Source organism: Chlamydotis macqueenii, chromosome 2, assembly GCF_036417535.1.
Source record: "Chlamydotis macqueenii isolate bChlMac1 chromosome 2, bChlMac1.mat, whole genome shotgun sequence".
In the NCBI taxonomy this organism is placed as follows: domain Eukaryota; kingdom Metazoa; phylum Chordata; class Aves; order Otidiformes; family Otididae; genus Chlamydotis; species Chlamydotis macqueenii.
Window position 1 is genome coordinate 141,134,024 of NC_141557.1, and position 12,237 is coordinate 141,146,260.

Consider the following 12,237-nt stretch of genomic DNA (forward strand, 5'->3'; position numbering starts at 1 on the left):
AACTGCTGTCAAAGCCTTCTTAACATTTTATAGGTAGAGTGGAAAGCCCAGAATGACCCTGTTGGATCATTGCTATTTGCTGATTGTTGCTGCCTGTGTATGAACATATGCTTGAATCAGTGTGTAACATCCGCATATATGTTACGCAAAGCTACAGAATTCAGAGAAATCATGAAATACGAACATGACAAACAAAATCAATGAAGAAAATTAAACATCTGGTTTCCATTAATAGTATCAGGTTGGAAATGATTTCTTGATGTTAATTGTGAAAGAATGCATTTTCATCATTGAGAAGTTAAGTGTTTTAGACAAGGTTAATTCCTCTGAATGTGGGACCTTGGCAAAATTGCCTTCCTGGTCAGCTTAACACCACAGAAATGTGAACTCGGTGGGAACTGAAAATGCAGTAGTGAAATTTGGTAGATTTTTTTTTCATCAAGGCATTTGACACTGTAATCATGTTTATTGTTTCCTGCTCAAACAGGGTTCATCACTATATGCAATGTTTCATTCAGGGAGCTCTGATAAGCTAATCATTCAGAAGGAGGCTAGGGTTAAAACTAAATACAAATAATTTTTTTTTTTTAAAAAAAAAAAGCAGTTTGGACTGTGTTTAATATCTGTAATGTTTTACAGCACAACATGAATTCATCTGCCTAGAAGGTCTAAACACGTGAGTTTTCGACTGGGAGGCTGCAAGCCTGCTCCATTATAGTGACCGTCCTCAGTGGTATCAGGCTGTCAGGTTGCAATGGGGTAGAAATACCTTTATGACCTTGAGGTACCAGGACTCCAAGCAAGACAGTTGCTCTGCCTGTAGCAATGATACTGGAAGCACTATGTCCTCCAGATGGTGTGTGTACGCATATAAAGCCAAAGCAGAAACTGCAACTGAAAGAACGGAAGTTAAACTGAATCATTAGCAGTTCTCTGAATAATGATAGCAGGAAAGGAAAGAAGGCAGCAAAAAACATGCACCACACTACTGAAGCATTTGGAGGTCAATACACAGAAGAAAGAGGAAGGTCAAGGGAAGGTGTTATGAATTCCAGCTCCTCAGGCACGTACATGGAGACTGCAGAGTCGCTAGTCGTGATACTTTTTGTGGCCTCAGGAATTTATAATAGTTTTAAGTGGTGTAGTTTACACCTCCGTGAACTAACAGTAGACTGGAAAGTTAAAGATTTGTATAGGTTAGGGTGAACTCCATCCAGAAGCCAGAAACCTGAGGAATAAATGAGGAAAGGCTCCGATTTCAATCAGAGAAGAAAAAATATTATATTCCCTGCCTCAGATGCAGGTTCAGATAGAAATTCAAACTGATCTGTCTTTTTACTAGCTTCAAACAAGGCTGTGCTGCAAGCTTTCTTAAGGATGACTGCAGGAAGGACTGGTGTGGAAGAAGTAGTCCTGACCAGCCTGGAGTGATCCTTCTCAGAGAAACTTAGAAGGTCAGGAAAAGAGCAGCTGTTCCTCACAGAGGAGGCTTTGACCTCTGGTGTTTGAGGCACACTATCTCTTTCTTGGAGATAGAGCAAATCATGCCAGTCACATATCACTGATCTGGAGGTTCTGAGACATTTCACAAGCACTGAAATGCATAGTTACAAGTGTAAGGTAATGGTTAAGCCCTGAAGGGTCATGTTCTGTTAAAGGGAAGCATTGTTTAGGAGGTGGTGACGGATACTGTGGCCCTGCACAGATGGCCAACCTTTCTACGCTCCTCGTAGCATAGGAAGTCCACATTGGTAGTAACTTTGCTGAAACTATAGCTCTATCTTCATCAAACAAACATGTTTCTTGTGACTAAGCACCCTAAAATGTATTCCGGGTTTTACTTGACAAAAAAATCTCAGACTTTTTTGATTTTGAGAGAAAGACTGCCACATGTCATGGTAAATTTCGTTGTTAGACTTGTTCCTAAGGCAAACTTTAACACAAATGTTGAGAAAAGCCACAAGGAGCTGTGCTTAAAGCCAGTGCTGAGTATTAGATCCAGGAACTTCAAGGCTGAGGGTATCTGTGAATGAGAGCAAGAAGTGAAGACTATCGAAGTTGAGTCTCGGTTTTCCTGGAGACTCATGGTGATTTGACATGAGAGCATTGACATGCTGTAACTGTGTGATTGATTAGCAAATTTAATTCACTATTAATTATAAAGTGTAAAAATGCTTAGTCTTGTTGAAGTTTATTTTCTTAGTTTGATCTTGTATTTTGGGTCAGACTCTAACAGCTGCCATATGCATACAGCTGCCGCACAACGATAATATTTTTTCCTTCAAATTCTGCAGGGTTTGGGGTTTTTTTTTGTGGTAACCTCTATGATATAGTTATTATTAATAATAGAGAGCTGATACCTTGTGTTTTAAGTACTTTATTACAGGTTCCCAACGTTAGTTATAAAGTATAAAACTTATGTGGCTCATGTGACAATAAAACAACAAGGTTTGTGAGAAAATGTGGATCCAGATGATATGCTGAGCAGTAGCTGGCAGGCTGAAGTGTATCAACCAGTAATGAATATAGGAATATATGAAGATTTCGTGATCCAAATCCTGTGGTATGCAAGCTTTTTCTGAGATTGTTCAGGAAGTAATTAGAAGTGTAAAATCAAGGGGTTATCTGGTTAAGGACATAGTATATACGTGTGTGTTATTTTTAAGAATTTTGTAGACCATTCATTATCCAATGGATGAATAAGCTTTGAATGAAGGTTTATGAATGTTTATTCAATGAATGAACAAATTTGAAGTCCTAAGTGAAATAATTTAGCATCCCCTTGGGGATTTCCATAGTGTTGATGGAAGGAATCATATATGGCATAAATGACTGTTTATGGAAGATCTTAAAATAGAGGATTAAAAGGAAATTATCATAGAATAAATTATTTTATAGGTTGCATTTTCATGTTGCAGGGCTAGCAAATTATAATCAAAATTACTTTTATTTAAAACTCTGTTTAGGTGGTGAGATGCTAAAGCCCCTTCCTGGTCTGGTTGGGAAGGATTTATCATTCTCTGTTTATATAGGTTACATTACAAGATGTTTTATATATTTGTGCATCTCCTGTGTAATGTAAACAGTATTTTTATAATTACTGACATACTGTGAAAGAGAAATTTCACAAATGTGAAAGAGTAATTGAAAATGCCTTAAGATACAAACCATGAAACAAGCACAAAAACTTTTAAATAAGCCTTAAATTGCTACTTTTAAAAAATTGAAGTGAGGAATCATTATCATGTTTCTTGCTAATTTTTTTAGCTTTTGTTGAAAATAGATGATGTATTAGATTTTGACCTCTAACAATGTGGGTTCAGACCAGCATTTGAGTCATAAATTAAATGAGTTAAGTGGTCTTTTTCTTCTTCTCAGTGGATATTTTCCCATGTTGTGGTTTCATCACAAATGGCAGTTTTAGTTTAAGTATTCCACTCTTAAAATAACAAGAATAATGCAGGTCACTGTTAAGTCATTGTTCCCAGTTGCCGTATATTTAAGTTGAACTGCTTTGCCTGATGTGAAGCTACCATACTTCATAATATATAATGAATTTGAATGTAGGTATTTACCATTTTTAAAATTGTTATATTTCACAGCATTTTTTTTTAAATTAGTATTAAAGTCACGTCAATTTTATTTAGAATTTCCTCTGGTTTTGCTACACCCATCCCTCAGCATGTTGTGCCAAACACAGAACAGTAGAAGCTAGTTATTCCTTTTCTCCCCAGCTGAAAAGTTCTGGACAGTCCATACTGCATTTGTAGCTCCAAAGCAGCCAAGAGAATGTGCAAATTTTTGATCCTGTATTAATTTGATGCACAAATTTTGATTTCGCAATCAGATCAACCCCTATGATATTAATGCTCCTACTATTGTTCACCAAGACTTAATAGAAAGTTTCCTGGGTTTTCAGCTAACACTGCATTGTCTTCTGTTTGTGCACAGCATGTGATGAAGGACTCTGTCTTTGATTTCTGTGCAAGGTAAAAGGAGAAAATAGCAGTGCTAACAGTCTGACATAAGTCTAACCTAGGCAAAAAGTTTAAATGGGATTTAATTTAAAATCAGACGATCGTGGTAGTGATTGTAAGAGCTATAGTCCTTCTTTAAAAGCTGTTCACTCAATATTATGATCTCTTCTTACAGTTCTTTTTTAAGGCAGTACCACAGTAATTTGGATGTTACTCTTAGTATATTTTGTACTGTAACTGGTTTACACTGTTACTGTATTTTTATTTTCTTAACAACCTGGGGACTATAATTCTGAATGTGATTTCTGGTTGAGTAAAAATCAAATGGACCCCTTCACAAATAAAACGATAACACTTGAACAAAGTCTGGTCAGACAGGAAAACAATAATGAAAGAATCCTCACTGCATTTCTTTTTGGAAGATTTCTGGAAGGTGATCTTCTCTCTGTAGAGTGACTTTCCCTTCTAAATTGTGGTTTAGCTCACATTGTCCTGCTCCTCTCCATCCTACACTGCCAATGCTTGTCCCTCCCTAGCACAGGAGGGGATGCAAGGCCAGTTCTGTCCCGGGGAGCAACATTATCCTACCCTCATTTGCTGTTTTTCTCTAGTTAGTTTTTAAAGCATATAGTTGGACTCTGAAGTTTATTAGGGACTTGTTTCAGTGGTGGGCCTTTTTGGTTTCTAAGGTGACTCTCCATGAGGAAACAAAAAGCAATTTTTAATCTTTTTGTTCCCAGCATCTTGACTTCCAGAATATTACCTCTGCTTGGTATACTGCTTGTGGGGCAGAAAAATCAGAGCTAAGTATGGCTAAATGCTTTAAATGATTACCCTGGTGTGAAGCTCCTGCCACATTTCCTCCTGCATCAAGCCTGTGGTGTTGCCCTGTAGTCATTGTGGTTATGATTGAGAAATTACAAAGGCCCCATCACATTAAAATGCTCAGAAAAAAAAAAAAAAAGAAAAAAGCTGATATTTAAAATTCAACTAAATAACAATTTGGAGGGTTTTGTTTGTTTTTTATTTTATGAAAATATCCATCTCCAAAAATACATATCTGAGGAAATAATAATGCTGAGTCACTGATAGGTGGCTCAAGGAATAAGTTTCCAAGGAAAAGAAATTTATAATTTCAGAGTAAACCTCAAATTTCAGAAATAAATGTCCTTCCTTTTTTATCATGTCAACGGAAATAATCATTTTATTTCCAAAGGTGCCAGTTCTCAAAATGGCTACAAGACCATTTTTGAAATGTAAACAGGCAGTTTGAAGAGGTAGAGAAGCACAGGAAAGCAGCTAAAAATCTGATTAAGTGATCTGTCTTTCACCCTTCACTGACCTAATCCATTATTGATATCCCATCTTGATTCTTTGATAATTAGCTAATTTTAGTTGGACTTTACTGCTACACAAGTATTTTTATTTATGTCCACATATCTAAAGTTGGATTTATTCTCCATAAATAAATACCATACTAGTTAGTTACTGTAACAGAAAATAATACTGATAAATTTACCTATCCATGGAATTCTACATGTTTGCAGCTGAACATTTGGAGTACCTACTGTATTTGTGCATAATTTTGCGATAACACACATGGACTGCTGAAAAAATTGGTCCAAAAAGCATAAGTCATATTGCTTTGAAAGCCAATGTTCAAATTTAAACTTGTGTTTGAATTTAAAGTATCTTCAAAATGTCAATAGAAATCTATTCACGGTGCTTTATGAAAGCTAATTACTTTCTGGCATAAGTAGTAAGTTGGCCTTAGTGAATCCTGCGTTAAATTTTATTTTAAAAATAAAAGCAGGATTGAACTGAGGGCATGGACTTGGTCTTCTTGAATCAAGTCTGTGCTTTTAAACTAAAACTCTTTAGTGCCAAACTGCAAAGGGAGTAAGAAAAGGAACATTAAGGATAGATTTGGCTTAAATTAGAAAGTTTATTTGTATTTCAGTGGTGTCTTAGCAACCTATAGAATTGTGATGTAGTTTCTCTCAAGAAACTGAAAGATAAAGCTTGGAAATTCATGGCGTTAGGAGTACGACTAGCAAAAAAAATATCAGTGGGGTGGCATTTTAAATATATAGTTAATATGTTGTAATGGGTGCTAGTAAAAGGCTCCAGGCTGAGCTTATAACACTCAGGGATTCTTTTTAAGTGATGACCATAGTATGAGAAGGACAAAGGAAAGAAAGCTTACAAGGACAAGGTTTATATTTAGAAGTAGTTTGATGTTTGTGTGTTAGTTTTCTTAAAATAAAATGAAAAAAAAATTAATTTACTTAACCAGATTAACTTTCAGCTCATTCTTAGAGCTTTCATGACGGTAATATACCCTGTTTAGCTATTTCAACAATTGAAGATACCTAGTTTTTGTTTGTTGGGTTTTTTTTAAATTTTCTGTAAATATGCTTCACATCTGTGGTTCAAGTGTTTCAGTTTGTAGATTGAGAGTGTAGTGTGATGAAAGTGTTGTTGGATTGCAATCTTGTCTCCTACGTTCTCCTTGGGGAAAAGTATATACAGTAACATTAGCAGTTACAACGATGACATTGGCTGTGTCAGAAAACATGGCACATGGTCAAGTCTTAATGTAAAGCAATAAAATCCTGGAAGTGCTGAACTACCACTTTGTTATCTACCTTCCGCAGCTCAGACAGCGAATCTGGCTCACAAAGTGCGTGCGATCAGCTTGTAACCCCCACGGCATTAGCAGCCTGTACCAGGGTTGACTCCTGTTTTACTCCTTGGTTTGTGCCATCACTGAGTGTGTCGGTACAATTTACTTATTTGGAAGTCCACCTCTGCCATCATCTTGATCAACTGGGCACAGGTATGTACTCCTTTATGTGGAATAATAAAAGCATATAGTTCATACGTGCTGTTTAATTGCTGTTTTGCTGTCTGTAGTCCTCATTTCCTCATTCAAATGGGCATTCTTGAAATAAATTATCACCATCAGCTACCGGTGGTACAGACTTCAGGGTAAAACTGATTACTTCTGTGCACTAAGAAAGTACATACAGTAGGCGGTGGGGCTGGCTGATCAGCCCCCTTCCTCCCTCCGGAATGGGTAACTGTAGAAGCTGTCCGGTTTCTGTGGTCTGATTAGTGACAGCAGGTGCCACTTCAGTTTTGAGCCATCTTAGTGAATGAATTTGATCTTTTAAATTTTCCAGCATATTAACAGTACTATTAAAATATTTGAAGATTTTGTAACTCCCTTAGTAAGAATTCCTTGGAAGAGCTCTGAGAACTGCAGATTTAACTGTTATTTCAATTATGATCACTTTTGGAGCTACATCTGGTTTTGTTCAGTGCACTCTGTCATTGCATTAATGGCAAATACATTCCAAGAGATCTTTAGATTATTGTCTGATTTTCAAGTGCCAGGAATGCTTTCCATGGAAGATGAGCAAATATCTTGGATAATTTTGACAGGGACTACTTCGTGAGTAGTTTTTGTGTTTCTACAAGTATTATAGTGTATTCATTATCAAATCATACCAAGGCTGACACTTGATGTCTAGCAAATAATTTCTTGTCTATTGGCTACCTCTATCAGTACATAATCTTCCTCACTATTACACTCCAATTCCAGATGCTCGCTCTTTAAAATTACACATACTGGAAAAAGCAGAAATCGGATTAAAATGAAACCCAGCTGTTTCATTTTTCAACAGCGACTGAGTTTATGCTGATGCTGCTGCTGTTTGTGTTATAGCACCTAAAGGCCTTAAGTTTTGGGGCTCTGTTGTGCTGTGTTATACGCAAAGGGAGCACAAAACTTACTGTATCCGTTATGCTTTTGTAGCATAATAGGGCTTGATCCTGGAAAGTGATGAGTGTTTTGGTTCCAAATCTGTAGAGCACTTGAGCGTATGCTAATTTTAAGCATGTGAGTAGTTCCAGCAGCATAAATAATAACATCAATGGAAATACTTGCATGCTTAAGGTTACACAAGTGGTGTACGTGCTTTGCAGTGTCTGCTGCCACAGTGCTCAGCACTTTGCAGGACTGAGACTTCAGTGAATGCGATAAAATCTCTTTTATGATATATTTCTCTTGCTTTAGTCTCGGGATACTGTTTTGTTTAATTTCTAGTATTATGGGGTAATATGTCGCATCTCAGTGGGTTTGTGGTCTTGAACTCTCTAATTGCAGCAAAGACAATTTTCATTGTGGAACCTGTTAGCCTGCGCAGTCACATGTCAGCAAATATTATATTTCTGATTTTTATTGTATTCATAATGTGCTATGTATGGAATATCATATACATCTACTATAGTAAAAATTCTCACAGAAATATGGTCTCTGCTCCAAATAGGTGGCAATCTGAAGTATTGTGCAGCGTGTAGTTAAAGCAGTTTGGCTGACTCGTCTATTTACCATGAAAAGATTTTGGTTTGCAGAGATTTTTTTTTTGTTTGCAGCTGCTGTTAATTGCAGTTCTTTTTTACATCTAATAAACAGTGTGAACAGGATTAATTTCAGATTTCAGAAATGTCAACTCTTATGAATTTTACTCGTTTTCATCATATGTACAAGCAGTTAAAACACAATTTACAAAAACATAGAGAATGTGGCAATGGTGGTGTTCTAGTCTTGTTTGTTCTTTTACTTTTCAGTACCACCAAAGTTTCTTCAGCCATTTTCATCTGATAAGAACATGCCATCTGAACTAGAATACATGATAATTTCCTTTGATGATCCTCACGTATATCTTCGTCAGTGGAGCGATGAGTCGATGTTCCAGGAGATACAGTTTTCAACTCAAGCCGACTGTAAACTTCTGGAGTGCCGAAACGTGACTATGCAGAGTGTTGTGAAACCTTTCAAAATCTGGGGGCAGATTGCTATTTCCAGCAGCACAGTAGGAAGAGTATTGGACTGTACAATAATGGTGGACCCGATTTTCATCAACTTTGGCCAATATGCACTTCATTCTCTAAATACAGCAATTCAAGCTTGGCAGCAGGTATGCGGATAAAATAGTGAGAAACAAATGTAGCTATTGAGATTAATTTAGTAGCAAATTAGAATACCGACTGCATTCATTAAAAATATTCCAAGATGTAGAATCTTCAATTTACACTAGAAGTGTTTTTTACTAATAAACATTGATTACGTGATAGTGATGAAAATTAGGAGACAATGAATGCTGTATGTAAAGGTAAATGTAGCCAGAACTGCTACATTAACTTGTGTTAATTTATGAAAAGGTGAGTGATGCATGATATGTAAGCCCAGCTCAGTCTGAGCGGTACAGCATATTGTTTCCAGCTACTACTTCTACCCTTATTGAAGTTCGACACTAGTTTCACATTACATTCTGTGCAAGCAGCATTAATGGCTGAAGCCAGTCCCAGCGTAAGGGACTGCAATGACCCCGCCAAGGCCTGTAATTCCCTTTCTCCACTATAGCCTTGAAATCAAATCATTCTCCTCATCTGCCTGAAGACGTATATGGAGCCTGGGAATTAATTACCTATCATGGCACTACAATAACAAAGCCCCCAAAAAAGGATAAAACATCTGTTTTATATAAAAAAATCTTTTTTAAGGGCATTCCATGGTTTTCTTGTTGCAAAAGGACATTCATAAAACAAGATCTAGTGTGATTTAAATCTTTGCAGCTGGCTCAAATATCAATGTGAACAAAAATCTTTGTAGCTCCGATTTCTGGTTTTTGTCATATTTTGAACAATGCTTTTAATAAAAAACAAACATATAAAGTATAAGGGAGTCCTTGGTAGGCTGTTTAAACCCAAAATATTTCTGACTTAGTACTAGTCCCTCATCTAAGACATGTGTGGCAACTACTGCAAAATGGCCTTCAGAAAGGTCAGTTTCCTCTTAGGATGGGAAAAAAAAAAAGATCTTTCAGACATAGCTATACATATAAATAAAATATGGTGCATAAATATTTAAATGTTTTAAACCACATCACAGTGTGAATGACTGACTGACTCTCTGTGCCTTGAAGGAATATTCTGAGTTGAAAAAAATGGAATTGTATATTTGATTAAGTAGAGCCATATGTCGCACAGTATATTGCTGACAGGTACATTCTATGAATAGTTGGTACTGATTTATACATGGATTTGGCAATGTTAACATGAGCCACAGGAGGATATACTTCTGTAATTGTTGCTGTAATTTTCTTGTTTCCTCTCATGTCAAGGGTACTTGCCACCATGTTCTGATGTGGGTATCTAGCCATGAGTATTCAAGATTAAAAACTTGCACCACTTTGAAATTAGGGAACAGTTAACACACAAGTGGGCTCAAAACAGCTTATTACGTTAATTGTTACCAAGATGTTTTGTATGTGGCTTTACCTCCAGACTGGGGGTAGGAGAGGTGGCACACACTGCACAGGGAGGGAATGAATTTCCCAATGGTAAGCGTTGTTTGATGTTTGCTGTTCGCACAAAATACAATATAAATGCTGCCAACTAGGAATTTAATAAGCAGGAAAGGTTATTTGAATTCTCTGCATATTTTTTACTGGATTAATATCTGAAACAAGTGATGTTGTAGTCAGTGGACAGACAGATGAAGCATGAAACAATTTGGCCCTGCACCTTTAGGTCAAGAGTTCAGGATTAACAGAAGCCTCTGTCAGTGTCTTTGTTTCCTAGATATGGACTGATTCTTTTTTTTTAGTTTAAGTAATGATGAACATTTTGAAAGTAGATTAAGCCTAAAAAACACCAGGCATACTGCTTGCTTTATACTTCTAAATCACATGCTGAAAATCTGAGAGGATTAGCACTTTTTAAAAATGGTTTCCCCTTTTGATATATTTCGCTGTCTAATCTGAAATCTCTGTTTAAATACAAGTACTAATAGGCTAATGGACATCTAAATGCAAAACTGAAGTAATGGCTTTAATAACCAAATAATTGGGCAGGGAACTTCAAGATTGTTGTTAATTTAGTTTTATTATTTAATAATAACATACAGAATATCAAGTGAGATAGAAAATGCATGTCTCCTGTGAATATACAAGAATGGGACTGTTTGGTTTTTTCCCCTTTATTTGACCATTTAAGCCTTCGCAAATTGTTGTATAGCATTAATGCTTTGTGATATCTAGAGAAGCAGGGTCAGCTGAGAAAATAGCTCCCCAGGTATAGTACTGAGTGAGTATTCCTGGGAAAAAAAACTATTCTTTTGTGGTCTCACACTGTAAATGTTTTCCTAAGCCCCTTAGAAGTTATAAAAGCTCCTGTTTTAAACCTGTTTTAAACCGTTAGAACTTCTTTTCCTCGAGGTCTGCGTGGTGCTTAACCTTTCTGTTGGCAGTTGCATAAGTTTTCTTAATGAGCTGGGATCAGTCAAAATGACATCTGTGATCACAGTGGTTTCCCCATCTTTCCACCACAAGGACAAAGAACAAAGGAAAAGGGTACAGAAAATTTACGTGTAGCTTCAATTTAACTTTCTGGCTGATAATGGCAGGATACTGCCATGAGAATAAAGTTTAAACAATCAGAAAGAAAATGTTCTTTTCTCTTAGAGGAACTTTGAGGGAGATAAATTGCTGAAGATTTTCTGTCCAAAAAACATTACTAGGTACTAGAGAGAGAGTGTGTGTATGTGTGTGTGTGAGAGCGAGAAGGCTTGCACAAGTCTTTGGTAGCTTGTGAAGCACACAGAAAATAACTTTGTGCATATAAAGAGGCCTAGGTTTTTATGGGTTTTTATTCCAGATCCAGAAATGCTTTGATATAGCTGTGAGCTAAGATGTGAGCAGAAGGTCCTGAGACAGGGAAAGCCTGGTGACTAGTATTACGGGCGATATTTTTCCCTTCTCTGAACAGAATTCGCAAAATATTTGAAAGCCCAATAAAGGAGAGACACTTTCCAGGCCTCTCTGAGAGAAAAGAACAGCTGAAAAATGATCTAAAGAGGGGCAGGAAATTGTCCCCCAGGAACTGACCCTAATCTGTATCTGATTCAGGCTGCTGATCTTTTGCTGATTCTTTTGATTTGCTGTTTTAATTAATTCAGAGAGGAAATTTTTTTCCTAATCCACACCTAGGTGTTTTCAGCTCCTGTAGTCATCATTCAGCCCTTCAGCATCGTTGCCACAGGAATGGCCCCGTTATGTTTGGTTTTATTATGTCTTGTTTCTTTACACTCTCTTTTATCAATCAAGATTTCCTCACTCCATTCTTTTGCTGATTTATTTTTTTTTTTGTCCATTTCTGCCTACCCTACAAGCTTGTAATGTCAGACTTCAGC

The 12,237-nt window shown here is 36.7% G+C and overlaps 1 protein-coding gene across 10 annotated transcripts in view; it reads left to right on the top strand.

The window, feature by feature from the left end:
• The window catches only part of VPS13B (vacuolar protein sorting 13 homolog B), a 465,113-nt gene that overhangs the window by 402,479 nt on the left and 50,397 nt on the right, over positions 1-12,237 (top strand). For all 10 annotated transcript variants that reach the window (XM_086741084.1, XM_086741085.1, XM_086741079.1 and 7 more), the window contains 2 exons: positions 6,635-6,816; positions 8,613-8,962. In XM_086741084.1, the coding sequence (XP_086597210.1) occupies positions 6,635-6,816; positions 8,613-8,962 (532 nt within the window). The remainder of the gene's footprint in view (positions 1-6,634; positions 6,817-8,612; positions 8,963-12,237) is intronic.